We start from the raw sequence: 25,267 nt of genomic DNA, 5'->3' as shown, positions 1-25,267 counted from the left end.
TAGCACCGAACGACTAAAAATGTCAGCAGCACGGTCCCTTCTGGGCGCGGAAGCCGCCCAGCTTCACGCTGTCCTTGTTCGCCGTCTCCTCCATCAGGCTCGGCGTCTCCATCACCCCCTTCACCAGCTCCTCGAACGCCTCCCGGACGCTCACCTTGGTCTTGGCGGAGCACTCCAGGAACAGCGAGCCGCTCTCCCTGGCGAACGTCTCGCCCTCCTCGCGCGTCACCCATCCCTCCTCGCGCCCGCCTTTCGCCTTGTCCACCTTGTTTCCGATGACGATCTTGACGCACTCGTCCACCGTGGAGTACATCTCGACCTCCTTGCTCCACACCTCGGCGAGAGCCTCGAAGGTGTCGCGGCGGGTTATGTCGTAGACGTACACGATCCCCTGAGCTCCGCGGTAGTAGGCGGAGGTCAGGGTCCTGAACCGCTCCTGCCCGGCGGTATCCCACACCGTCAGCTTCAGGCGCTTGCCGGCCATGTCCATGTACTTGAGCTTGAAATCGACGCCGATCGTCGGCGAGAGCTCCTCGAAGGTGTCGTTGCAGAACCGGAGGAGCAACGAGGATTTCCCGACGCCGCTGTCGCCGACCAGGAGGAGCTTGATGGTGTGGTCGAAGTGGGAGGTGTCCTTCCTGCCCTCGTCGCTCATGGTGTCGCGCGTGTGTGGGGCGGGGGAGGCGCGACGTGCGTCGTGTTTCGAACTCGGCACTCGCGCGGTCGACACTGTCCTCGGATGATCCGACGCGGCAATTCGTCATCGTCCCAATTCACGGAGCCCCGAAACCAGCGAGAAACCGCGCCACGTGTTTTCGTCACCCTCCACTTTCATGGGCACCCCCCGTCTCAGCGGCCTGGCGAGGCAGGCTCTGTCCCTCCACCGAGCGCTCCTACGCGCGGCGCGGCGCAAGTCTCCGGAGGCGCGAGCGGGAATCGAGGCGGCCATCCGGGCCGAGTTCGAGCGGCACAGGCACCTGGACCCGCGAGACCTGCAGGCGGTCGAACATCGCATACGCGCGGGCCGGAAGAAGCTCGCGCTCATCGACGACCCGAACGTCGTGGCGGCGAGCGGGATGTCGAGATAGCAGCCGAGGAGGAACGGCGCGGTATCGACGCCGTGTAGTTCGTGTGGTAGTATAGTACAAGGTAGTCTAGCGTGCCGTTCGTCGATCGTCTGGCTAGTCCAACCCTCCGTAGTACCTCGCGCCCTTCTTCTCAGCCGGCGTCAGCGGCGTCTCCGGGTCTATGCCGACGCTGTTCAACACCGTCGGGCTCACGACGGGCGAAAAGATCGGATCGAGGACGTACGCCCGGGCGACGCGCGTGGTCATCAGCAGCGCCGCCACGCCGAGCACGGCGAGCGCCGCGATTGTCTCCCGCGTCTGGTGGATCAGCCCGCGCGGATTGTTCGACCCGCCGCCGTCGTCCAGTCGAGCGCGACCCTCCGCCGACGTCGATCCGTCGGCAGCCTCGTCCGCGCCCAGGTCCGAGCTTCCCTGACTTTCCACGTCGTCCTTCGACCCGTACCTCAGGTCCACGTACGACGCCCTCGACGGCGTCGTGAGGACGAGGCCGCCGGCCCGCTCGCCGCGGGCGCCGCGCCCTCCGACTCCTCCCAACGAGCTCGACGCCGATCGCGTCGCGGCGTATTCCGTCTCGCCGCCGCACGCCTCGTCGCTCCACGCGCACGACCCGAAGCTCACGGGCTCGCACAGGAACGACGCCAGCCCGTCCGCGGAGGGAAGGCACGCGAAACCTCCGAGTTTGCCGGCGCGAACGGTCTCGGACGAACCGGCCGACTCGGATGAAGCGAGAGGAGGAAACGAAGACCCGAGCACCCCCATGGACGGGCAGAACCCGGCGGCGGCGGCGACGAGCTCGTCGTAGTCGCAGGACCTCGCGTCCACGCCGCGCATGTCCACGCACTGGCCGAGCGCGGACGCGGGGGGGCACGAGCATCGGCACGAGCCGTGGTGCCCGGGCGACGACGACGACGCGCTCGTTCGCTTTCCGAGAACCGCGGTTTCTTTCGCGGGGATTTTCGCGCCAACGCGCTTCCCGGAAGGAGCGACGTTCCCGGAGGGAGGGTCGGACACCGCCCGTGCCTCTCCTCGGGCGGCGCTCCTCTTCTCGCGGGCGGCGGCGGCGGCGTTGGAGCGCGCGCGACCGAGCCCGGCGGACGCGGAGGCTGAGGCGGACGCGGACGCGGCGGCTGCGGCGGCTGCGCCGGCTTCCTCAGCCGCGATTCTCGCCGCCGCCGCCTTCCTCGCCGCCGCCGCCGCCTCCGCCTCTTTCTCCGCCCTCTTCGCCGCGCGCCCCGCGCCGACGCCGCCGCGCATCGTCTGCCACATCGTCGTTCGATCGCCGCTCGTCCACGGGTTCGTTCGCGGCGTCACCGCGGCGCCCACGACGCTCCAGAGCGCTCGAAGCGTCGCCACCTCGTCCACGGCGCCGCTGAAGACGCCCCCCGCGTACGGATCCGATTTGGCTTTGGGGGCGGCTCCCATGATTCCGCCTCCACGATCGTCCGCCTCCCCCAACGAGGGCTTCCTCGGCGCGAGCGCGAGGCCCGCCGCGGCGTCTCGCGCGGCGTCCGCGACGATCGTTCGGATAGCCGCCGCCTGCAAGTCGTGGTCGTCTTCGCGAGCGTACGCCGCGAAGGGATCCGTCGGAATCTTCACCGATGACGGATCGACGTGCGCGTCTCGAAACGCCTCCTCCGCGGCCGTTTCGCGGGAGGAGGAGGTCCCCGCGCCGCCCGGTCGAATGTCCACCGGGCAAGACGCGTCCGCGCCCCACGTGTTGCCCATGGAAACCACCACGAGGTTCGCGTGCGGCGACGCGAGTATAAACTTGCCGAGCTCGCCTTGCGCGATGGCGAGCGGGTACGCCGGTCCATCGGAGCCGAGCAACGCTCCGTCGCCCCTCTCCTCGTCAACCGCCCTCGCCGCGTACTTCGACTCGGCGCCCGGCCAGTCGCATCGCCTGCGAATCACGGCGGTGTCCTCCTCTGTGTACGCGCTCCAGTCCTGGCCGAGCGAAGCGGAGCCAGAGATGGACGATCCGCCCCAGCCCGAAGACCCGCTCCCCTTGCCTTTCCCCTTCTTTAGCGCCGGCTCCGCGCCCGGGTGCGTCCATCCCAGGTACCCGTACTGCGCGTTAGCCCTCGGGAACGCGGGTGTGAGCATCTGGTCCACGAACCAGCCGTCGACTAAGGAGACGACGTCGCCGCGATCGGTGAGCCACTCGCCGCGGTTGGCGACGAGCTGCCCGAGCCTCGCGGCGGCGCGGCAGGTGACCATCTGCCCGCCCGCGGCGGCGAGGCGGGTGGCGGCGGTCGGGGTGGGGTCGGGCGGCGCTCCCGAGTCGTCGCCTTTTTCTTTCTTCGCCGCGGACGGCGCTTCCGTCTCCTCTTCGCCCATCCGAACGCTTCGCTCGAAGAGGTCGGGGGCGCCGAGTGGTTCGCCGAGTCGCTCGCGCGCCCATCGCGTCGCCTCGACGCCGGTGAGCTTCTCGACGAGGTTCGGGACGACGCGGTCGAGGACGCGCCTCTGTAAAGCCTCGGAACGGTCGAAGGAGGCGCCCGGGACGGCGTCCGCGCCGGGCGACGCGGCGGGCGCGCCGGTGACCCGCGCGAGCAGATGCCGCGTCGTCACCTTCGACCACGCGTCCGGCGCCCACTCCACGTCGTAGAGCTGGCCCGCGAGCTCCGGCGCCTCCACGCCGTATCGCGCGAGGGGCTCGTCCAGGTCCAGGCCGTGGGACTTGACGAGCGCGCCGACGAGCAGCGCGGTGGCTGTCTTCCCCGCGCCGTCCACGAAGTGCAGGGAGTTGGCATCCGCGCCGTTATGGTACCGCTCGTGCACGATGACGCCGTCCTTGGCCACCACCAGGCAGTCGCGGCTCGCGAGCTCGCGCGCGTGTCTGTCCCCCGCGGCGTTTAGGTCCGCCGCGCGCAGGTCGTGCACCTCGGGAGCCTCGACGAGCCACTCGCCTGGACCCGGGCCGAGTCTCTGCGTGCCGAGGCGAACATACGCCGCGGGATGGTGCGCGACGTCGACGCAGACGAAGGCGGCGACGAGCGCGATCGCGAGGACGACGACGCACTTTTGCATCTTCAAACACCGGTCGCTCATCGCGATGGTCCGATACGACCGCGGCGGTGGCGGTGCGGGAGCGGTGCGACGAGCGATTGGGCCGGCGCGAAGATGCGCGGCCCCATTCGTTTGTCGTAACCGATGGATGGTTGGCTCGAAACTGGCGTAGAAGTTTTTTTGTCCTCGTGCGCGTGATGCGGGCATTTTAACTCGAGATCGACGGTTCGCTCGATTCGAAACCCGATTGGCTCGCGGAAACCGATTCCCGTATCTCTTCGAACCCCGATCGTCGATAACGGTGTGAGTCGCGCCGCGCTCCTCGACGCCGTCATATCACCGACGGACACGACCCACCGACACGATGCAGTCCATCGCCGCCTCGAACAAGATCGCCCCGGCCAACGCCTCCGTCAGGCCCACCAGCGCCAAGGCTGCCCGCCGCGCCGCTTCGATCGTCCCCAACGCCACGCAGGACAGCAAGGGCGCCAAGGAGCCCGCGGGCGAGGAGAGCAACTTCTGGAAGAAGATGTTCCTCGCCGACGGCAAGGAGGAGGTGTCCTCCTCGGACTACCAGAAGTTCCAAGCCGAGATGGCCGCCAAGAAGGCTGCCAACAAGGAGAAGGCCGCGGCCAAGGAGGGCGGCTGCGTCGTCATGTGAGTTGGCCCCCAGTTTGGGACGGCAAAGTCAACAACAACCGCGTCCGCGCAGTAGTTGAACGTAGCTCGGCGATCGCCGTGTAAAACACCGCGACATCTTCGCGTCATCCTAGCCTAGTGCTACCTACGGCCCGGCTTCTTGCCGAAAAAGACGCCGCGCACGAGCCTCCCCGCGCCCCCCAACAGCGCCGCCGCGGCGAACAGCGGCAGAAAATCCGCAACCTTCTCGCCTCTTCGCTCCAACCGCCGCCGACGACGACGACGCCGTTCCTCCTGCCTGCGCAGGAGCTCGCGTAACTCGCGCGCCTCCTCGCGCTCGAGACGTCTGCGACGTTCGGCGGACTGCGGATTCGAACCGAGGACCTCGCGTTCCTCGAGCTCGCGCGCCTCGAGCTCGCGGAGAGCGGACGTAACCTGTGTCCCTGTGTCGGATTCGTTCCCGTCGGTTGGGACGCGACGGGACCCCCCGCCAGCTGTGTCGTCGTCGTCATTCGAAGATGTTGGGGCGGCGGGCATCGCGCCGAGCCGGCTCCCCTCCGCGTCGGGCGAGGGCGGCGCGAACCACGGGTTGCTCTCATCCTCCGCTTCGTCGTTGTCGTCGTCGTTAAAATCGTCGACTCCTTTGCGCTCCTTTCCCGCGGGCTCCGAGCGATTTCGCGCGTCCTCGAGCCACGACTCGTCCCGCGCGCCGTCGTTCTCGCGAAGGTCCACCCCCCGCATTCGTCTGGTCGCCTCGAGCCGCGACTCGAGCTCCCCGAGGCGGACGCGTAGGTCCATCTCTCGCGCGAGGTCCGATTCGGTTTGAACGGCGCCGTCGGCCCTCGCGGCGCGTCTGAGCCGTCTGAGCCGTCGCACCGCGAGCAGCCGGGGCTCCTCCTTCGCCGGGCTCCTCTCCTCCTTCCCCGGGCTCCTCTCTTTCTTGGCCGGGCTCCTCTCCTCCTTGGCCGGGCTCCTCTCCTCCTTGGCCGGGCTCCTCTCCTTCTTCGCCGGGCTCCTCTCTTCCTTGGCCGGGCTCCTCTCCTTCTTCGCCGGGCTCCTCTCTTCCTTGGCCGGGCTCCTCTCCTTCTTCGCCGGGCTCCTCTCCTTCTTCGCCGGGCTCCTCTCCTTCTTCGCCGGGCTCCTCTCCTTCTTCGCCGGGCTCCTCTCCTTCTTCGCCGGGCTCCTCTCCTTCTTCGCCGGGCTCCTCTCCTTCTTCGCCGGGCTCCTCTCCTTCTTCGCCGCTCCCTTTGCGCCGCTTCCCCCGCTCGTCCCGAACCGTCCCCTCCACAGCGTGTCGTCGTCCACCGCGCTTTGCACCGACGCCGCGACCCGCGCCGCCTCCGCCTCCGCCCTCGCCCTCGCTCGAACCTCCGCCTCTTCCCTCGCTCGCGCCGCCCGCGCCCGCGCCCGCGCGTCCGCCACCTCCTTCGCGAGCTTGGCGGCTTCCTCCTCGGCGGCGGCGGCGCGCGCCTCCGCCGCACGCGCGGCTTCCCCCGCGGCGGATTCGATCGCCGACGCCGCCTCCAGCTCGTCCTCGAGCAGTTTGGCGGCGGCGGCGGCGGCGCGCCTCTCTGGCGAGTCATCAATCGACGACGCTCTCGCGTTTCCCCTCTCGACCGTCTCTGCGGGTTCGTGTTCTTCGTCGGCGGGTTCTTGTTCTTGTTCTTGGTCCCTGAAGAGCGCGGTGGGAACGGAATCCGCGGTTCTGCGATCTTCGCTAAGAGTGTCCGACGTCGGACAAAACACCGTTTGGATCGGTGAGAGCCACGCGACGCCGCCGGAAGCGACGTTGACGTCCTCGGCGGCGAAACCCAGGCGGGCGGCGAGGGGCTCGTGCGGCGAATCCTCGTCGCGACGCGCCTCCATCGACGCGTTCGCCCAGACCGTCCACGCGGGGCTCCCCGGGCCCGGCCCCTCCTCCTCCTCCTCCTCCTCCGTCTCTGATCCGCCTTCGTCGTCGTCGTCGTCGCTGTGGGTGCGCGATGAGGCGAGCGCGAGCCGCAGTTCGCGGCTCTCCGCGACGCCCTTCGCGCCCGCCGCGCCCGCCTTGGCCAGCCAACTGTCGATCGGATCGACAAAGGCGGCCGCGACCCCGGTCCCGTCAATCTCGGCGTCGCCCGACTCCGTCAGCGACTCCATCAGCGCCGACTCCTCCTCGAGCCTCGCGAGAAGCTCCTCGCTGAGCGCCGCGGCGGCGGCAGCCTCGGGGGAGTCCAGCACCTTCATCGCGGACTCGCGGATCGACGCGTCGTCGGACAAAACGTCGGATAAAACGCCGTTCGGCGTCGGGGTCGACGCAAACGGCTTCATCGACGACGAAGAAAACGACGACGACGACCGGGCGGAGGACATCAGCGCGGAAAGGTTCGCGAGCGACGACGCCGCCGGCGGCGGCGGCGGGCTGAACGTGAACTCCTCCGAGGACCGCCTCGAGTCCGCGTCGTCGAGAGACGAACGAGGGCCCTTCGACGACGCGGCCCAAATCGGCGGCGTCGGCGGGACGTTCTCGTCGGGCGATCCTCGCGTCGGCATCCTCAATCCGTTCTCATCCTCCCCCCCGCCTCGGACGCGTCCGGTCGGTCCCGCCGGGGTCCCGTACTCGCGCCGCGCCGCCTCCGCCGTCGTGTTCACCGCGTTCCACCGCGCCTCCGCGGCGGCTCTGAGCGCGGCGACCCTCGCGTTGGACTTTTCGATCTCGTCCACCTTCGCCGGAGCGTCGCCCACGGTGCGGTCGAGCACGGCGGTGCGATCGTTCCACCCGGGTTGACGTCGTCGTCGTTCGTGGCTCCTCGGCGTCCGGGTTGGGGTTACGAGGGTTGGGGTGGTGAGGTACGTTCCGCGCGGGTTGTACGGCACGGCGACGTGTGGGGCGGTTCGCAGCCGCCGCGGGGCCGTGGCGTGCGCGGAGAGCGGCACGATGGATCTGTCACTCCATTCGTTTGAGAGGGAAATCTCCGACAATGCCTCGGAGGCGGCGTCGACGTCGGATTCGGACCGCGGACACGAGTGCGCGGATTCGGACGCGTCGTCGGGGTCGTCGGGGTCGACGTCGCGATGTTCACCGACTCGGTGGGGCTTCGAGTGAGGCGCGTGGGTCCGTGAGGCGGTTCGAATCGCGCCGTCGGTCCACGACGCGTCCGGGTGTGTCGGCTTGTCGAAGCGTCGCGCGATGTTGGCGCGTCGGCCGCGGGACCTGTCCTTGAGGTCCTCCCGCCGCGCCTCCTTCCCGGCCACCTTCCCCGCGATCTTGGCGTGTTTTTCCTCGCGCTGGTTGGCGACGCGCGCGGCCGCGGCGGAGAGCCTCGCGGCGTTCGCCTCGCGTTTGCGCCGCTTCTCCTGACGCAGCATCTCCTCCTTGCGCCTCGTCGCGGCGGCCATCTTCGCGTCCAGCTGCGCGTGTATCTCCGCGAGACGCGCGGGTTCGAGGGGACCGGCGCCGCCGTTGAGCTCCCTGCGAAGCTCCGCGGTCTCCTTCAGCGCGGTCTGCCGCTCCTGGCGCATGGCAGCCAGGTCCTGTTGAACGGGGAAGTTGCCCTGAGCTGTCGTGTTGGTTTTTGTCTTGGCCGTGACGAGGCGAGGGGGCGTTCAGGGTGGTGAGAGCGGGTTCGGGGAGGGTTCGGCGGGGTAACGCACCTCGCCACGGCTGGTGACGCGCGATCGGGTCGTCGCCATGGGTCTCGATGAAGCGCGCGACGGCGTGCACGTTCGCGCAGGTCGCGCGAGGAGAGTGGAGCGCCCGCAAGATTTCAAATCTTGTAGGCGCTGACGCTGACAAGCGATTTTTTGCTCCGTCATCACCCGACCCGACGTCACGTCTCCACACTTCGTGGCGCCTCACCGGTGAGATGGCCGTGAGCCTGGCCGGTTCCCTCGTCTCCCATCGCGCGTCGCCCCTCCGACCCGCCCCCTCCCGCGCCAACGCACGCCGAAACCTCGTCGTCCGCATGGGTCCCCCGCTGCCGACTGCCGACCTTCACGCCAGGGCCAAGGGACCGATGGACGCGCCCGTGACGCTCTCCGCGTGGCTCGACTACGCGTGCCCGTTCAGCGCCAAGCTCTTCAAGACGGTCACGACGCAGGTCCTCCCTCACTACGGCGACAAGGTCCGGTTCGTGTTCTACCATCAGCCTCAGCCTTGGCATCCGCAGTCCTCCATGCTGCACGAGGCTGCGATCGGCGTGTACGATCTCGGGGGGGTGGACGCCTTCTGGAAGTTCTCCGCGGCGCTCTTCGACGCCGCCACCGATTTTTACGACGCGAACACCTACGATAAGAGCAGGTCGAAGATCTACGAGGAGCTCGCCGCGCTCGCGGCGAGGAGCGCGGGGGTTTCCGAGGCGGACCTGTCGGCGAAGCTCGCGCGGATCGAGAAGGCCGGCGAGCTGAACACGGGCAACGCGTGCACGCAGGACCTGAAATTCTTCGTCAAGCTGGGACGACAGACGGGAATCCACGTGTCGCCGACGACGCAGCTGAACGGTATGGTGTGCGACACGTCCTCGGGGTGGAGCCTGGACCAGTGGAAGGAGTTCCTGGACCCCCACGTCGGCGCGTGAACGAGGAAGACACGTCAGCACGTCGTAGTGCACAACATTATTCGCGAAAATTTAATGAATCATCGGCTCTGCATGTCGCTCATCGCCGCGTAGAGGTCTCCTTCCTCCCTCGTCATCCCCGGCGGGATCGCCGACACCCCCCACGTCCCCGGCACCTCCACCACCTCCTCGCCCCCGAAGCTCACCCCCTTCTTCTGCGCCGTGGGTAAGTCGAGCTCCCCCCACTCGCCGTGCCTGTTCAGCCCCAGGTGCTGCAGAGCGCCGATGAGAGCGGGCGAGACTCTCCCGGGGCCCTCGTCGTTTGTACCCCCGTCTCCCCCGGGCCTCCCCCGCCCCGATCGAGCCTCGTTTCCTCCGATCGTCGCGCTCCCGAACCCGATGCCGACGCCGCCCTGGCCGTACACCCCCGTCGTCCCGGGCGCGCCGGAGAGGTATCGGGCACCCACGTCGACGACGTCGTGGTTTTGTGAGTCGTCGGACGTCCCGGCGCCGTTCAACCCGCTGTTCAACACCCGGGACGCCACCTCCGTGCCCGTGTACGCCACGGGCCGCGATCCGGGCCGGAAGAAGAGCGGGAACGCCTCGGAGAGGAAGGGTATCGAAGAGGACGGGTCGCCGGATCCTGCCCGGATCCTCTCCGGCGACGACGGGACGCCCGAAATTCGACCAATCGAATCCGCATCGTCGTCGTCGGATGCGCCGTTCTCGTACCTCACCTCGCTCGCGGTGTGCCTCTCGCACTCCTTGGCGATCAACCGCCGAAACACGTCGCGCCACGCGCCGCCGCCGGCGTGCGTGCCGCCGGAAGCTTCGCCCGTCCCGACCTTGGCGAACGCGAGCTCCAGCGAACTCAGCGCGAGTCTGGGCTCGGACACCTCCCAAAAGTTGGAATTGACCGCCGGCGCGTCGACATCGGTCCCCGACCCGCCCGTCGCGACGCCGGACATCGCGCACGCCCCGCCCCGGTCGGCGCCGCCCTCCGCGTCCGACATCGCCGCGTCCGCCACCACCTCGATCCCGGCGCACGCGTCGATCCCGGCAAAACCCTTTGCCTTTGTCCCCGCGGCGCATTCACCGGCGAAGTACCCGTTTGCTCCGACGCTCCTCCTCGCTCGGGGCGTCAGCCCGGCGAAGTACTCGTGCGCGAGGATCTCGTCCGGCGACGCGCGTCGCCTCGGGTCGAAGGTCAACATCCGCAGCAGCAAGTCCACCGCCTGTTCCCCCGCCCTGCCCATCGCGAACCGACGGAGGATGTTCCCGGGCCTGCCGCGGACCCCGCGCAGGTACCGCCGCCAGCGCTCGGAAGACACGGCGTCGACGTCGTGCCAGGAGGGCGTGCCGATGACGTCGAAGAAGAGGTTGAGTCGAGCTCGGACTCGGCTCTCCCGGACGAGGTCGCGAGCGTCGCGCATCTCGGCGTCGAGCGTACGTGTCTCGTCTTCCCCCAAATTTTCCCCCAAACTAAGAGTCTCTTCGCGTTCGAGGGCGTCTCTCCTGGCCAGGTAGTCGGTGTACATCTCGTCAGAACCCGGAGGAGGCAGCGTCGGGTCGTCGTCGAAGCGAAACAGGGGCGAGATCGTGAGGTGTGGGGTGTGCGCGCCGGCGCTCTGTCTCTGGAGCAACTCCCCGAATATGCACCCCAAGGCCCACACGTCCATCGCTCCGGTGTACTTGCCCTCGGACATGATCACCTCGGGCGCGCGGTAGCACGGGGTGGCGACGACGCCGGTGAGCATCTCGCGCTCCGCGAAACTCTTCCCGTTGTTCGCGAACGACACGGAGGAGCTCCGACTGTGCGAGCCCCGGTTGCGCCGCTTTCTCGAGCGGCCGAAAAACGACACCTCGTCGTCGTCGCCGTCGCCGTCGCCCCCCGCCATGTGCCCGGGATCGTCCCCCGTCCACGACGCGCCGTTCCTTCGCAGGTTACCGTTCCCACCTCCCGCGGCGCCCCGCGCGAGGCCAAAGTCGCAAACCTTCACGACGCGGCCGCCGAGCCTGTTCCGCCCGCAGAGGATGTTCGCCGACTTGATGTCCCTGTGCCACACCCCCACGTCGTGGAGGTACTTCACCGCGCTCGCCAGCTGGTGCATCAGCGATCGCACCTCGTCCGCGCTCATGTCCCCTCGCAGGCCGTACAAGTCCCCGCCCGTGGCGTACTCAAAGGCCATGTACATGTCGACGGACACGGGCACCAGGGTGAACGAATCGGGATCCAGCACCCTCGCGCCCGACGTGGCGGGGGTGTGGAAGATGCTGAAGATCTTGATGATGTTCGGGTGGTCCAGGCGGTTCAGGACGACGACCTCGCGGAGGACCCGGCGCGCGGCGTCGACCGTCTGGAGCGCGTCCGGGACTCGCTTCAGCGCGACGACGCGCCCGGTGCGTCGGTCGAGCGCTTTGCACACCGCACCGAAAGATCCGCAGCCGAGGAGGGCGAGGAGCCGGTACCGGGACCCGACCTTCCACGTGTCGACGTGTCCGGTGTCCTCGTTCTGCGCGCGTCGAGAGGAACGGAGCGTGGTTCGTCAGGTGCGGGGAACGAGGGACGCGAGGGGCGACGCTTCGGCATCTCTCATCCGTCGTCGGAGCGGTTTCGTCCGGGGCGTGCGCGAAATTTCCGCTCGGTAACAACGAGTCGGGGGGCGCTCGGGTCGGGGCAGCCTGAACGAGGGTTTCGACGCGCACCTCGACGTAGTAGACGCCATCCTCGCCGCCGGGCGCGGGCTTGACCCGCGGATCCTCGGACCCGCCGTCGCCCGCCATCGCCCGCCTCTCGAGTGACGATGCCCCGAGCGAGCGCGCCCGAAGAATGTGACTAAAAAGTGCAACATGCAACGTTGAACTGCGCGAAAAGCGACGGAAAGCTGACTGTCTGGCTGTGGATGACCTGGATCCGGAGGTGACGAGGCGGATCCGAACCCGAAGATCTCCGTGACAGCCTGTATTTTTTCACGCGGTGAAAGGAACCTTTTGACGCGCGAAAGGCGCGGGGGGTCACTCGAGAGCAGTCGCGGGACAAACGAGCCGCTCGCGCGCGCGAGACCCGTCTCGGAGGACGCGAAGGCTAACCAGCGTCCCGCGCCCGCCGGTCCTCTCCGGTTCACGGAGGCCCGCTCGGTCGTCGCCGGACCAACGAACAATTCCACAACACGCGGACACGTCTGCGCTCTTTGGACGTCCCACCGCCCGGGCCATGGCGACCGTGACAGGCTGGCGGACGGGGTTCGCGGCGCCCCGATGCGTTGTCGCGGTCCGTCCGCGTGGACGCGCGCCGCGGTGCCTGGCGGGCGTCACCCCGACGCCGGGCGCGACCGGCGCCGCCCCGGCCTCGGCACGGCCTCGGCACGGGTGTTCAACCTCCCAGCGGGCGAGGGTTACGCCTCAGAGATGCGGGGAGAAATCCGTGCGACGCGGGTCCAACGCGGTCGCCTCGGCGGCTGGCGCGACGCCCGCGGGGGCGCAGGAGACCATCGCCACGATCATGGGCGACGCGCTCCCGCCCATGATCCAGCAACCCCTCGGCCTCACGCTCTCCCAGACGTTCCTCTACAGCGCAGCCTTCGCCGTGGGCCTCGTGGTTCTGGTGGGAACCCTCAGGCCCGCGCTGGTGGTGCTGCACAACGCCTGGGATTCCATGTGGGGCGGCCGGGTCAAGCACAAGCCGTTCACCGACAGCTTCTTCGGCTGGTCGTACAAGATTCTGCGCACCGCGTTGCTCGCGGTGGCGCTGGCGTGGACCTACGTCATCATCGTGCCGGTGGCATCCACCGGCGTTCACTCGCTCTTCCCGCCCGAGAGGTGCGTCAGGATGCTTCGCATCCTGTACCTGGGCTACGCCATGGACTCGTTCCGTAAACGCTACCTGGCTCGGTTGGCGGGTGCGCTGCGGCGGAGGATATACGGCAAGATGGAGCCCAGCGACTTAATCCCGGCGCACGTGTACGACAGAGAGACGGGCGTCCTCGTGTGGGCGCTGACGGGTCTCGCGGCGATGGATTCGCTCGGTCTGCCGCTGCCTTGGCTGGTGAAGGGTTTGGGAGCGTCCACCGTGGTGCTCGGTATCCTGGCGTCCGTGGTGTTGAGGGACACCGTGGCGAACTACTTCGGCGGTCTCATCGTCATCGCCGCGGGTTGGTTCACGCCCAAGGAGGTGATCCGCATCCTGCTCAGCGGCCGCCGAGAAATCTCGGGTCGCGTCGAGCACATCGGCTTGCTCTACACCAAACTGATCAACCGCGCGGGTAAGGTTGCGTACATTCCCAACTCGGCGATGGTGGCGTACAAGGTGGAGAACCTGTCGCGGGCGCCGTACCGCGAGTTCCGCGAGCAGCTCGCCATCCCGTTCAAGGATCTCGGGCACGTGCCGCAGATCCAGGAGCGCATCGAGGCGTTTCTGAGATCCACCGCGGGGGCGGACATGCTCCGCGGCGTGTCGCTCGCGCCGAGGTGCACGCTCACGGGGATCAACTCGTTCGCCGGGGGTGCCGTACTCGAGGTGGTGTGCTACAACGATTACAGGACGCTGCGGCAGGAGGGGTTCACGACGATGCGCCTGCGTCACCACATATTCCTCGGCATCGCCGAGATTTTTGAGTCGCTCGGCGTCGATTTCGCAATCGCCGGCGGGCAGGGGAGCAATCCGGGCGGGGGGTCGTACCAGGACGTGGGCGATAACGGGCTGTACGGCTGGGACTCGACGGCGCAGGCGACGGGAGGTCACAAACGGGAGGATGCGCTCATCGACCAGCTCGACGATCGCGCGGCGGTGGGCATGTACGCCAAAACCCCGTGGCTCTGAAAGAGATGAAAGTTGTAACATAAACGAATCGCTTCTTTAAATCGACTCACTGAACGATACGTCGCGTCTCGCCGCCTACCTACGCATCTGGGTGAACGCCGGAGAGGTCTTCTGCTGCCCAAACGCGCCCTGCTGCGACTGCTGCCCGAACGCGCCCTGCTGCGACTGCTGCCCGAACCCCCCCGGCGCCTGGCCGAAACCGCCCCCCGCCGCAGCCGCGCCGAAAGGACTCGCGCCCCCGCCCGCCGCAGCCGCGCCGAAAGGGCTCGAGCCCCCGCCCGCCGCAGCCGCACCGAAAGGACTCGACCCGCCGCCCGTCGCCGCCGCACCGAAGCCGCCGCCCATCTTGGCAGCCGCGCCAAAGCCGGAACCCTGCGACGCGAACGCGCCAAAGCCGGAGCCGCCGGGGCTCGTCTGCTGCGCCGCCGCGCCAGAGCCAAACGCAGCCGCCGCGCCAAAACCGCCGCCCGCCGCGGCACCCGCGCCAAAGGGAGCCGTCGCGTTGGCGCCCAGACCCGAAGGTTTGCCGAAACCCGAAGATGCAGCGCCAAAGCCGCCGCTCGCGACGGCACCCGCGCCAAAGGGAGCCGCCGCGTTGGCGCCCAGACCCGAGGGTTTCCCGAAAGCGGAAGACGCCGCGCCAAACGCCGACCCCGCCGCGGGAGCTCCGAACGCGCCGCCAGTCGATGGCTGCCCAAAGGCACCGCCAGTCGATGGAGCGCCGAACGCGCCGCCAGTCGACGCCTGTCCAAACGCGCCTCCGGTCGACGCCTGTCCAAAGGCACTGCCAGTCGATGATGCCTGTCCAAAGGCACCTCCAGTCGACGCCTGCCCGAACGCGCCTCCAGTCGACGCCTGCCCAAACGCACCTCCAGTCGACGCCTGCCCAAACGGCGACGACGGCGTCGTGGGCGTCGACGGCTGGGACCCAAAGCTGAGACCCTTCCCGAAAACGTTCCCTCCCCCCGCGGCGGACGAAGCAGGCGAACCCCCGCCGAGACCGCCAAAGGCGCTGCCAAACCCGGACGCCACGCCCGCCGCGCCGCCGCCGCCGGCCGCGCCGCCTCCGCCTCCGAACGCGCCGCCGGTCGACGCCTGTCCAAACGGCGAAGACGGCGACGAGGGCGAGCGAGGCGTTCCGGGGGATTGGCCAAACGGCGAAGCGCCGGCTCCGGGGTTCCCGGACGCGGGCTTGGCGGCTCCGCCGAACGCGCCCGTCGCGGAGCCAAAGGCGGACGCGGCGGGAGCACCCGTCCCGATCGTCGCGGGCTTGCCGAAGGTGCCGCCGGCGGCGACGGCGCCAAACGGCGACGCCGAGGTCGCGGCGGCGGCAAAACCCGTGGACGCCGATGATGTCGCGGCGGCGGCAAATCCGCTGGACGTCGATGATGTCGCGGCGGCGGCAAATCCGCTGGACGTCGATGATGTCGCGGCGGCGGCAAATCCGCTGGACGTCGATGATGTCGCTCCGAACGCGGCGATCGAACCGCCGGCCGGCGTGGAGGACCCGAACACCGACGATCCGCTCCCCCCGAAGGCGCCGGCGGAGGTTGAGCCAAACGCCGAGGTCGACCCCGCCGCGAAGGCTGTCGAGGCGGAGGGGGTCGAGGCGGTCGACACCGAGGAGGAGCCGAATCCAAACGACGAAGAGGAGGAGGCGGCCGCGCCGAGGCCGAAGGCTGGCGCAGGTGCCGCTGGGGATGCGCCTGCTGCGGCTGGGGATTTCCCCCCGGCCTTGTCGAGGTCCTCCTGAAGTGACTTTTGAGCCGCGGCGTATCCGGCGTTGGCCTTGGCGAGGAACGCCGCGCTGAACCCGCCAGCTTTGGGCGCCGCAGGCTTAGGCTCCTCCTTCTTGGGCTCCTCCTCCTTCTTGACCACCTCCTCCTTCTTGACCTCCTCCTTCTTCTCCTCGGCGGTTGCCGCTGCGGACGTCGCCGCCGCGCTCGGGAAGCTAAACGCCGGGGCGCTACCCGCGGCTGCGCCCCCAAAGCTGAACGTGGACGAGGCGGCGGTGGTGGTGGATCCAAAGAGAGGTTTGACATCCACCTTTTTCTTCTCCTCCTCTTCCTCTTTCTTCTCTTCCTCTTTCTTCTCTTCCTCTTTCTTCTCTTCCTCTTTCCCGTCCTCCTTCTTCTCGGTGGAGGAGGCAGTCGCGCCAAAGGAAAATCCGGTTGTGGTGCTCAAGGTGGAAGAGGTCGCGCCGCCAAAGCTGAAGCCTCCAGAGGACGCCGCGGAAGAAGAATCAGTCTTCTTTGTCTCAGTCGTAGATGCGGTTCCGAAGCCGAACGACGCTGCGGGAGCCGCGCCGAAGCTGAACGCCCCCGCCGCGCCCGCCTTGGGCGCCGCCGGCTCATCCGCCGAAGACTTCCCCGCAGCCTTGTCAAGGTCCTCCTGAAGTGACTTTTGAGCCGCGGCGTATCCGGCGTTGGCCTTGGCGAGGAACGCCGCGCTGAACCCGCCAGCTTTGGGCGCCGCAGGCTTAGGCTCATCCTTCTTGGGCTCCCCCTCCTTCTTGGGATCCTCCTCCTCCTTCTTGACCTCCTCCTTCTTCTCCTCGGCGGGCTTGCCAGTCGTGATCGCTGGAGGCGCAAAGCTGAACCCACCCGCAGTGGGCTTGCTTTCTGACGTCGCCGAGGCGCCAGATCCGCCGAAGCTGAACCCAGCTGAGCTACCTGAGCTCGAGAAACTGAACGTCGAAGTCGCGGGTTTGGACTCGGTCTTCGCTCCGAGGCCAAAGGAGGGCGCGTCACTTGCCGCCGCCGAGGACGCCGACGACGACGCGGGCGCTCCAAACGAAAACGACGGAGCGCTCCCCGTCGCGCCAAAGCCGAACGATGCCCCAGCCGCCGCCGACGACGACGACGCGGGAGCCGCGCCAAAGTCGAACGATGCCCCCGCCGCCGACGACGACGACGCGGGAGCCGCGCCGAAGCTGAACGCCCCCGCCGCGCCCGCCTTGGGCGCCGCCGGCTCATCCGCCGAAGCCTTCCCCGCCGCCTTGTCAAGGTCCTCTTGGAGAGCCTTCTGCGCCGCGTTGTATCCGGCGTTGGCCTTGGCGAGGAACGCCGCGTTGAACCCGCCAGCCTTGGGCGCCGCGGGCTCGGGCTCATCCTTCTTGGCCTCCTCCCTCTTCTCGGAGGGCGCGATCGCGGGAGCCGCGCCGAAGCTAAACGCACCAGCCGCGGCTCCCCCGCCGCCGACACCCGCCGCCGGAGCCGCGCCGAACGCCGGAGCCGCGCCGAACGCGGGAGCCGCGGTCGACCCCGCGGCGGGCGCGGGCGCGGCTCCGAACAGGGGCGGGGGTGCGGCAGGCTTGACGCCGGTGACCGCGGGGGCCGCCGCCGCGCCGAAACTCGGCGGCGGCGGCGCGGCGGAGGCAAAGGAAGCGGAGCCGAAGCCCGTCCCCGCGGGTGGTCTCTCCTTTTTCGCCGTGCTCGTGACCCGCGGCGCGGATATCTTCGAGAGCACCGCGCGAACCACCGCGCTCTCCTCGGCCGGGTCGCTCTCCTCCGAGGGAGCCGTCAGCTTGCGACCGCCGGGCGGCGACTTGGGCTTCCTCGACGCGGCGGGCTCCGAGTTTTCCGCCGGGTTTGAATTTGAAATTCCGCCGACGGCTGGCGAGTCAAACGCGAACCTGCTGATGGGCGAGAACGCCGCGAGGGACGCGGGAGGCGACTCCCCGACGCCGGTGACTCGGTGTTGTTGCTGCTGCGAGGGCTTCGCGGGGGGCGTCGACGGCTTCGGGCTGTTCTTCGCCAGGTTGTTTTCCTTTGCCTCGCCGGCGCGAATTTTCGCCAAAACCTCCTCCAGTCGTTTGGTCTGCGAGTCGATCATCTCGCGTCGTTTGCGTAGCTCGCGCACCGCCTCCTCGCGCTCCGCGGGCGCGACCGCGTCCGTTACCCCCCGGCCGACCCCGGCGCCGGCATCCGGGACGGGAACCGCGCCCGCCGCTGACTTTAAGTTGCCCCTCGCGGCGCCGCGGATGCCGCCAAAGCCCGATCCGAGGCTCAAGCGGCTTACGCCAGCCGCGGCGGACCCGTAACCGCCCGCGCGTATGAGCGAGGACGGCACCGCCCCCGCGCGGGGCATCGACGCGGAGTGCAGCGCTATGCCCTTGCGTCCGCCGTAGGGCGACGTGGGGCCCCACGGAATCAGCGCGGCCGACTTGGATGTCGACGCCGCCGCTTGGGCGCCCCGCTCGAGGAGCTTGGCTCGCCGGCGCTCTCGCTCCTTCCGTTCAACCGCAGACTCCAGCCTGGCCATCGCGTCGGTGAGCCGGGACATGTCGCGGTCGATGCCGCGCCTGAGCCGGTCGAGCGCGGGGGGCAGCGGCCGGGCTGACGCGATCTCCGCGGCCCTCGGCCCGACTCGGTGCCGGACTCGGTCGACGCCCCCCGCCTCCCGCGCCGCTCGTTCCCGCTCCTTCGCCTCCGCCCTCTCCTCCTCGGCATCCTCCTTCGCAGCCTCCGCGTCCTCCGCGGCTCGCTCGAACAGCGACTCGAGCTCCGATCGCATCGCCTCGTCGCGCGTGTTCTCCGCCCAGACGTTCGCGGCGGCGGGGCGAAGCGAGCTCGTCGCCGCCGCCGCCGCCGCGACGCCCCGACCGAGCTCCGCCGCCTGAGCGCCGATGTCGTCGATGTCGCTCGCCGCGAACGGCGCGCCGCCGCTTTGGCCGCCGCCGCCCTCCACAGCCTCGACGAGCCCCGTGACGTCGTCGAGCATCGCCGTCGCCTCCTCCATCGCGGCGGCTATGTCCTCCATGATAGCCTTGAAACCCGCCTCGCCGGGATCGCCCCCCGCGTTTAAGCCGGGGGGCGTCGCGCCAAATGCGGCTCGCAGCGACTCGATCTTCTTTCCCCACCCGGGCGTGGGGGAGCCGACGACGGCGGCGGATTCGGTGATCTTCACGGGCGTGAACCCCTTGGGCCCGGGCCCGGCCGGCGACGGCGACGGCGACGGCCGGGGCGACGCGGCGGCGGGCGGCGGCGTCCCCGAGACCATCAGGTCCTTGAGCTGCTTCTGCGCGGAGGCGAGGTCCAACGAGCCATCCTTCAGGGACTCGAGCAGTCGCAGGCCAAACTCCACGTGGTCGGCGGTGGCGGGAGGCGCGGGGGTGGCGACCGGCGTGGAGGGCGGCGCCGCGGGGCGCGGGGTCGCCGGCGCCGGGCTGATCGCCGCCGCCGCGGGGGTCCCAAAGCTGAACCCGCCAGCCGCGGGAGCGGGCTTGGGCGCCTCCTTTGTCGTCGTCGCCGATGACGAGCCCCACGCGGGCGGCGCGGCGAAAGGCACCGCCGCGGGAGCGGGCTTGGGCGCCTCCTTTGTCGTCGTCGCCGATGACGAGCCCCACGCGGGCGGCGCGGCGAAAGGCACCGCCGCGGGAGCGGGCTTGGGCGCCTCAACCTCGTCGGGTTTCGCCGCCTTTTTCTCGTCGGCGGCTCCGACAATCGGCGTGAAGGCGAGCTTCGGAGCCGACTTGAACGCCGTCGGCGTGGAGACATCCGCGGCACCGCCAAAGGAGAAAGCGGCCGAGGATGCCGCGGGCGAGGCTGACGGCGCGAAGTTGAATCCCCCCGTCGCGGCCGATGACGCGGGAGCCGCCGCGCCAAAGCCGAAAGATGCCGCCGACGACGACGCGGAACCCGCGCCGAAGCTGAACGCCCCCGCCGCGCCCGCCTTGGGCGCCGCCGGCTCATCCGCCGAAGCCTTCCCCGCAGCCTTGTCGAGGTCCTCCTGAAGTGACTTTTGAGCCGCGGCGTATCCGGCGTTGGCCTTGGCGAGGAACGCCGCGCTGAACCCGCCAGCTTTGGGTGCCGCGGGCTCGGGCTCCTCCTTCTTGACCACCTCCTTCTTCTCCTCGGCGGTTGCCGCTGCGGACGTCGCCGCCGCGCTCGGGAAGCTAAACGCCGGGGCGCTACCCGCGGCTGCGCCCCCAAAGCTGAACGTGGACGAGGCGGCGGTGGTGGTGGATCCAAACGGCGACGCGGGCGCAGCCGAGGCGGCGGGCGCAGCCGCGGATGATGCTCCGAACGCGGGAGTTCCGCCAAACGAAAAACCACCCGCCGAGCTCGCGGCGGATGAAGTCGCCGTCCCGCCGCCAAAGCTGAACCCCGCCGAGGACAACGACGCAGGCGCAGGCGCAGGCGCTCCAAACGAAAACGACGGAGCGCTCCCCGTTGCGCCAAAGCCGAACGATGCCCCCGCCGCCGCCGACGACGACGACGCGGGAGCCGCGCCAAAGCCGAACGATGCCCCCGCCGCACCCGCCTTGGGCGCCGCCGGCTCATCCGCCGAAGCCTTCCCCGCAGCCTTGTCGAGGTCCTCCTGGAGAGCCTTCTGCGCCGCGTCGTATCCGGCGTTGGCCTTGGCGAGGAACGCCGCGCTGAACCCTCCAGCCTTGGGCGCCTGGTCCGCAGCCTTGACCGGCGAGGGGACGGCGGACGTCGCCTGCGACGCCGCAGCCTTGGCCGGCGACGACGCGGCGCTCCCAGCCGCCTCCGCCGCTAAAACCGCCCCCGAGGGAACGTCGACGACGTCCAACCGCGCCTCACTGACGCGTACCTCGTCCGCGTACCTCCCACCTAAAGCATCGTCCAGGTGCCCCACGCGCATCACCGTGACCCTGTGATCCGCCGTCGCGACCAGCACGGTCGGCCCCTGCGGCAGCGGCGGTCGAGACTTGTCCGCCGGGTGCGGCATCCGGCCCCCGCGACCGCCGTGATCCGCCGCCAGCCCGGTGACAAAATTGCTGTCCTCGTCCGCGCCCGCGAGCGGAATCGCGGGCACGCACCGGTCGTCGTCGATCTGCAGCGCCCGAGGGCCGGCGCCAGACCCGGCCACCTCCAGCGCGCACAGCTGGTTATCCCAAGCCTTTCGGTGCGAGGCGAGCGCCACGCCCCACTGTCGCACGGTCAGCCCGTGCAGGTAAGGCCCGCGCAGCCCCGCCGTCTCGTCGTCGTCGATGTCGAACGTCCCCTCCAGCCGCGTGCACGATGGCGCCGGCGGCGGGGAGACGACGTCCCAAAAGTTCGAAACCTCCGGGGTGCCGGCGTCGAGCACGAGGACGTGGTGCCGGTCCGGATCCTCCCTTTCCCTCGCCGCGACGATGAGCGCGAGCCCGGGCCGCGGGCCAAACGCGAGTCCCTCCACGTCCACCTCCGCCTCGCCGTCGCCGTCGTCGATCTTCCCGATCGCGACGCCTCGCATCTCCGCGGCGAGGCCCCTGTCCTTGAGCTTGGCGTAGACGACGTCACCCGCCGCCGTCGCCCACGCGGCGACCGGGATGGATACGTCGGGATCTTCGTCGGGGGGCGGCGCCATCGCGACGGCGACGACGCGGTCGGCGATGTCCACGCCGTCGTCCGCGCCGGCGGTGCCCACGAAGAGCTTGCCCTCGTCGGAATCTTCGGGGCCCGCGAGCGCGAGGTAGGCCAGGCCGCCGCTGGCGCCGCCGGGTTGCCATAAGAAATCTCGAACCCGATCGGAAGATTCGTCGGCGCCGAGGGACGCCATCGCGAAGGGTTCGGGCGTCGGCGTCGCGGTGGGCTCGCGCGCGCACGCGACGAGGGCGCGGGTCTCGAGGAAGCGCACCTGGGGTCCGACGCATACCGCGAGTATCGTCTCGCACGGCGAGAAGGCGACGCAGGAGACGTCCGGGATGGCGATCGTGGCGAACGCGTCGGGCGGGCAGAGCTGCTCGCGGGGCATCTTTTCCTTCGTCGACGCCGCGTGCGCTACGAGCGCCGTCGTCTCGATGACGCGCACGCCGCCGCCGTCCGCGAAGCACGTGACGCCGTACTTGCTCGAGCACGCGACGTGCCTGGCGTACCCCTTGGGCGCCGGGAACGCCGCGCAGTCGTCGAGGTCATCGAACGCGAGGGTGCCAACCGCCTGGAACACCAGCTGGCCAACCTCGGGCTCGGCGACGCCGTGGCGAGTCGACATCCCGCGTCCCCCCCGCCGCCGCGCACCGTCCGCCTCGCGATTCGGGCTCGACGATGGCCCGCCTCGATCGTTGCGACGCGACCTCGAAAGCCGCCGCCTCCCGGGGGATCGAGCGCGCGCGGTCGCTTATGCCTCGCGCGGGTCCCGAGGGTTTGAACAACGAGATCTCCGCCGAGCTGCAAAGCCGAGAAAGCTGCACCCCGCCGACGCACTTTTCCCACCCGCGCGTCGCCCGAGCGAGATGAGGAGGGGTACCGCGCTGACGCTGGCGCTGGATGTGGCGCCCTACGCGCTCGTCGCCGTTGCCGTCTTCACCGCCGCGTTCGGCGCCCCGGTCCTGACGCGGCTGTGCGCGGTCGTGTTGGCGACGTACGCCGGCAACGCCGTGTTCGGCGAGTGCGACCTGGCGTCGCGGGCGCTGGGAGACGCGCCCCGATCGGCGTACCGCGGTAAGACGGTGTGGATCACCGGCGCGTCGCAGGGCCTCGGCGAGGAGCTCGCGCTGCACCTGGGCTCCATGGGCGCCAAGCTGATCCTCTCGAGCCGGCGGGAGGAGACGCTGCGGCGGGTGTGCGAGGCGGCGACCGCGGCGGGAGCGGAGGACGCCCGCGCGCTGACCCTCGACGCGCGAGCGGGTTCCGCCGCGATGCGCGAGAAGGGAGCCGCGGCGCTCGCGCTCGCGAGGAAGATGGCGGGAGCCGGCGACGGGATCGACGGCACCGACGCGGACGTCGGCGTCGACTACCTCTTCCACGTCGCGGGGGGGTCGCAGCACGCAGCCGCCGAGGACACCGCCGACGAGGTCGATCGGGACATGTTCGAGCTCAACACCATGAGCGCCATCGCGCTCACCAAAGCTTTGCTCCCGTCGATGCTCGCGCGCAGGAAGGGCACCATCGTCGCCGTCGGATCCATGGCGGTCAAGTGCCCCGCCCCGGGACAGGCCACCTACGCGGCGACCAAGGCGGCGCTGTCCGCGTTCTGCCACTCGCTCCGCGGCGAGGTTGCGGACCGGGGCGTCTCCGTGACGGTGGCGCACCCGGGCCCCATCGCCACCGGCTTGGGCGGCCAGACGCGGGTCATCTTCGGCGCGACGCTCGCCAAGTCCACGTGCGACACCGCCGCGGACGCCGCCGCGGACGCCGCCGCCGCCGCCGATCCCACCCGCGGCGCCAAGGTTGGCAAGAAGGAGAGGCGATTGGACGCGACGTTGGTGGCGAAAAGAATCGCGGCGGGCGCTGCGCTGGGGTTGGACGAGGTCGTCCTCGCCACGCAACCCATCATGCTCCTGCGCAACTTCATGCAGTTCGTGCCGAGCGTCGGGTTCAGGGTGCTGAACAAGGTGGGGCCGAAACGGACGCGCGCGGCGCGTTTGGGGGTCAGCATGTACGAGCTCAAGTAGACGACATTTTATCAATAAGAGTTATGGGAGACTCGAATCTGGCGAGACGGTTCACACAACACGCCCCGCTTCGTAGTGGAGGCGCCTCACCATGGCGCCGTCTTTCAACAGCCCCAAGCAGGAGCTGGAACAGGGCATCTGCGGGCAGCACGGGTGGTCCAGTAGTTATTTCCAGGCCCCGAGTTCGCGGTGGTGCGTGGAGGTCAGGTGGGGCGTGGGACCGCGTAATGGTCGCGTCTTCGTCAGCGACGACGTCTCCGATGGGGCGTCAAAGGCCGGGGTGAAGAAAGGGCACGCGGCGGCGGCGACCGTCGCGATCGCGGGTTTACGTGACATCGTCTACGCGGCGAACTCGAGACAGAATCTGACGATCGTAGAGGCGTTCGGGGCGCAGTTCGACCACACGTGTTTCGTGACGTCCGGACTCGAGGGGTGGGCGAAACTCTGGGAGATAAATCCGACCGAGGTCTTCATCGACGTCGAGGGAAACCAGGTCACGCCCCCGGTGCTCGTCCAAGTGTGCGTCCCCTTCCGCGTCTTTGGTGAACAACACGATAGATCATTGTGCCTCCTCGAGGTCCCGAACAGTTCCCGGGCTCGGCGAGATCCCGGGGTCAGCGAAGACATGAACAGGCTGCTTGGTGACCCAAAAATAACCAAAGTGTTCTGCGACGGCACCAGCGGCGCAGACCGTCGCTCGCTCGGAGTCGTCGACTCCGACAACTACGTGGATCTGGAGGACATCGCCTCGTCGCTCGTGGGCGCGACGGGGGTACGGAGGGGTTTGGCACGCATCATGAACCTCGCGTGGCCGAACCCAGAGGTGCGTGTTGCGAAGGATACAAGGGACAAGCAATCTGTGCTCTTCTTTGCCGCCATCGAGCAGGGGAAGAAGCCGCGGCCCAAGGAGCTCGACGAGATTCCCAACCGCATAAGGCGGTACGCGGCGATGGATGCATGGTGCACGATGACGGCGTACCGCGGGTTGAGGCAACAAGCGCAACATGAGGGTTTGCTGATGACCGATTAAGTGCCATCGTCACCCACCGAACCTAGCAAATGAATTAGTTATAGACCACCTAAACTTAGTCACACCTATACCCTATTGGCGTCGGTCGCGCGGGGTTCCGGGCGTCGCGTCGTCCGCGTCTCGTCCCCCGCGTCTCGTCCCCCGCGCGCCGGCGCCGTTCCCCGTCGCCCGTCCTCCGAAACAACCGCATCCCGTCGCGCGTGTTCTCGCGTTCCTTCCGTCGGGCGACGACGCCTGGTAGCGCCTGACCGCGACGGACCCGACGTTCTGCCGGCCGCCCAGGGACATCGCCCTCACCGCGCGCTCCTTCCATCGGACGAACGCGCTCCGTCTCCTGCCCGCGTCGCGCCGTAACCACTCCAGCCACGGCCCCGGAAGATGCGGTCCGAGATGCCTGAGCAGGTGCTCGTCGTGCGCGCGGGGGACGTCCATCATGACTCTGACGTAAGCGGACGACAGCAGGACGTGCATGCGATGCGCGTATTCCTCCGGGGATTGAACGGAAGGCTCGGGAACGTCGTACTCGCCCACCCACGCCTCGCCGCACACCTCGCAGCTGTCGTTCCTCCGCCCCGGTCCCTTGTCGGTGGAAATCCACGTCTGAACACATTGCGAGTGGGCCCAGCGCATACCCCCGCGGCACCCGCACGGCTCGACGAGCTCGGACGTTGGGACGAGGTCGCCGCATATCCTGCATTCGGCCTCCTCTTCCGCGCCGGACATCTCGCCTTCACCCACCGAGGCGAGTGCGCGCGCCTGTCGAACGGGCTTGGACGTGCGTGGCACTGCCGGGTAAAAGTCTCA

At 69.2% G+C, this 25,267-nt stretch overlaps 13 protein-coding genes across 13 annotated transcripts; 6 read left to right on the top strand and 7 right to left on the bottom strand.

Moving 5' to 3' along the window:
* Positions 1 to 22: 22 nt before the first annotated feature.
* Positions 23 to 655, bottom strand: MICPUN_81389 (predicted protein; the record flags this gene model as incomplete). Its single annotated transcript, XM_002502050.1, has 1 exon — positions 23 to 655. The coding sequence occupies one exon, from the start codon at positions 653 to 655 to the stop codon at positions 23 to 25; it is 633 nt and encodes a 210-aa protein (XP_002502096.1).
* Positions 656 to 833: 178 nt separating this feature from the next.
* MICPUN_58518 (predicted protein) lies at positions 834 to 1,088 on the top strand (the record flags this gene model as incomplete). Its single annotated transcript, XM_002502432.1, has 1 exon — positions 834 to 1,088. The coding sequence occupies one exon, from the start codon at positions 834 to 836 to the stop codon at positions 1,086 to 1,088; it is 255 nt and encodes an 84-aa protein (XP_002502478.1).
* A 40-nt stretch (positions 1,089 to 1,128) lies between these two features.
* On the bottom strand, positions 1,129 to 2,053 carry MICPUN_108248 (predicted protein). Its single transcript, XM_002502049.1, has one exon. The coding sequence runs from the start codon at positions 1,917 to 1,919 to the stop codon at positions 1,182 to 1,184; it is 738 nt and encodes a 245-aa protein (XP_002502095.1). The 5' UTR covers positions 1,920 to 2,053; the 3' UTR covers positions 1,129 to 1,181.
* A 2,408-nt stretch (positions 2,054 to 4,461) lies between these two features.
* Positions 4,462 to 4,758, top strand: MICPUN_58516 (predicted protein; the record flags this gene model as incomplete). Its single annotated transcript, XM_002502431.1, has 1 exon — positions 4,462 to 4,758. The coding sequence occupies one exon, from the start codon at positions 4,462 to 4,464 to the stop codon at positions 4,756 to 4,758; it is 297 nt and encodes a 98-aa protein (XP_002502477.1).
* A 56-nt stretch (positions 4,759 to 4,814) lies between these two features.
* On the bottom strand, positions 4,815 to 5,627 carry MICPUN_108247 (predicted protein). Its single transcript, XM_002502048.1, has one exon. The coding sequence runs from the start codon at positions 5,532 to 5,534 to the stop codon at positions 4,878 to 4,880; it is 657 nt and encodes a 218-aa protein (XP_002502094.1). The 5' UTR covers positions 5,535 to 5,627; the 3' UTR covers positions 4,815 to 4,877.
* A 3-nt stretch (positions 5,628 to 5,630) lies between these two features.
* MICPUN_81985 (predicted protein) lies at positions 5,631 to 5,816 on the bottom strand (the record flags this gene model as incomplete). Its single annotated transcript, XM_002502047.1, has 1 exon — positions 5,631 to 5,816. A coding segment is annotated over one exon (186 nt), but the record flags the coding sequence as incomplete, so codon positions are not given.
* A 2,864-nt stretch (positions 5,817 to 8,680) lies between these two features.
* Positions 8,681 to 9,292, top strand: MICPUN_82028 (predicted protein; the record flags this gene model as incomplete). Its single annotated transcript, XM_002502430.1, has 1 exon — positions 8,681 to 9,292. The coding sequence occupies one exon, from the start codon at positions 8,681 to 8,683 to the stop codon at positions 9,290 to 9,292; it is 612 nt and encodes a 203-aa protein (XP_002502476.1).
* Positions 9,293 to 10,425: 1,133 nt separating this feature from the next.
* Positions 10,426 to 11,742, bottom strand: MICPUN_69481 (predicted protein; the record flags this gene model as incomplete). Its single annotated transcript, XM_002502046.1, has 4 exons — positions 10,426 to 10,519; positions 10,580 to 10,753; positions 10,859 to 11,052; positions 11,272 to 11,742. Coding segments are annotated over 4 exons (933 nt in total), but the record flags the coding sequence as incomplete, so codon positions are not given.
* A 743-nt stretch (positions 11,743 to 12,485) lies between these two features.
* On the top strand, positions 12,486 to 14,131 carry MICPUN_105565 (small conductance mechanosensitive ion channel family; the record flags this gene model as incomplete). Its single annotated transcript, XM_002502429.1, has 1 exon — positions 12,486 to 14,131. The coding sequence occupies one exon, from the start codon at positions 12,486 to 12,488 to the stop codon at positions 14,088 to 14,090; it is 1,605 nt and encodes a 534-aa protein (XP_002502475.1). The 3' UTR covers positions 14,091 to 14,131.
* Positions 14,132 to 14,165: 34 nt separating this feature from the next.
* Positions 14,166 to 22,031, bottom strand: MICPUN_100470 (predicted protein; the record flags this gene model as incomplete). Its single annotated transcript, XM_002502045.1, has 1 exon — positions 14,166 to 22,031. One exon carries the CDS (start codon positions 22,029 to 22,031, stop codon positions 14,166 to 14,168), a length of 7,866 nt encoding a protein of 2,621 aa, XP_002502091.1.
* A 241-nt stretch (positions 22,032 to 22,272) lies between these two features.
* MICPUN_81629 (predicted protein) lies at positions 22,273 to 23,433 on the top strand (the record flags this gene model as incomplete). Its single annotated transcript, XM_002502428.1, has 2 exons — positions 22,273 to 23,109; positions 23,218 to 23,433. The coding sequence occupies 2 exons, from the start codon at positions 22,273 to 22,275 to the stop codon at positions 23,431 to 23,433; spliced, it is 1,053 nt and encodes a 350-aa protein (XP_002502474.1).
* A 91-nt stretch (positions 23,434 to 23,524) lies between these two features.
* Positions 23,525 to 24,463, top strand: MICPUN_100468 (predicted protein; the record flags this gene model as incomplete). The annotated part of the gene is made up of 1 exon (XM_002502427.1): positions 23,525 to 24,463. The coding sequence occupies one exon, from the start codon at positions 23,525 to 23,527 to the stop codon at positions 24,461 to 24,463; it is 939 nt and encodes a 312-aa protein (XP_002502473.1).
* Positions 24,464 to 24,535: 72 nt separating this feature from the next.
* Positions 24,536 to 25,186, bottom strand: MICPUN_58508 (predicted protein; the record flags this gene model as incomplete). Its single annotated transcript, XM_002502044.1, has 1 exon — positions 24,536 to 25,186. The coding sequence occupies one exon, from the start codon at positions 25,184 to 25,186 to the stop codon at positions 24,536 to 24,538; it is 651 nt and encodes a 216-aa protein (XP_002502090.1).
* Positions 25,187 to 25,267: the final 81 nt, after the last annotated feature.

This window comes from Micromonas commoda, chromosome 5 (genome assembly GCF_000090985.2).
Source record: "Micromonas commoda chromosome 5, complete sequence".
Taxonomy (NCBI): domain Eukaryota; kingdom Viridiplantae; phylum Chlorophyta; class Mamiellophyceae; order Mamiellales; family Mamiellaceae; genus Micromonas; species Micromonas commoda.
The sequence above is the reverse complement of the archived record's forward strand: the minus strand, read 5'-3'. Positions and strand labels throughout refer to the sequence as shown.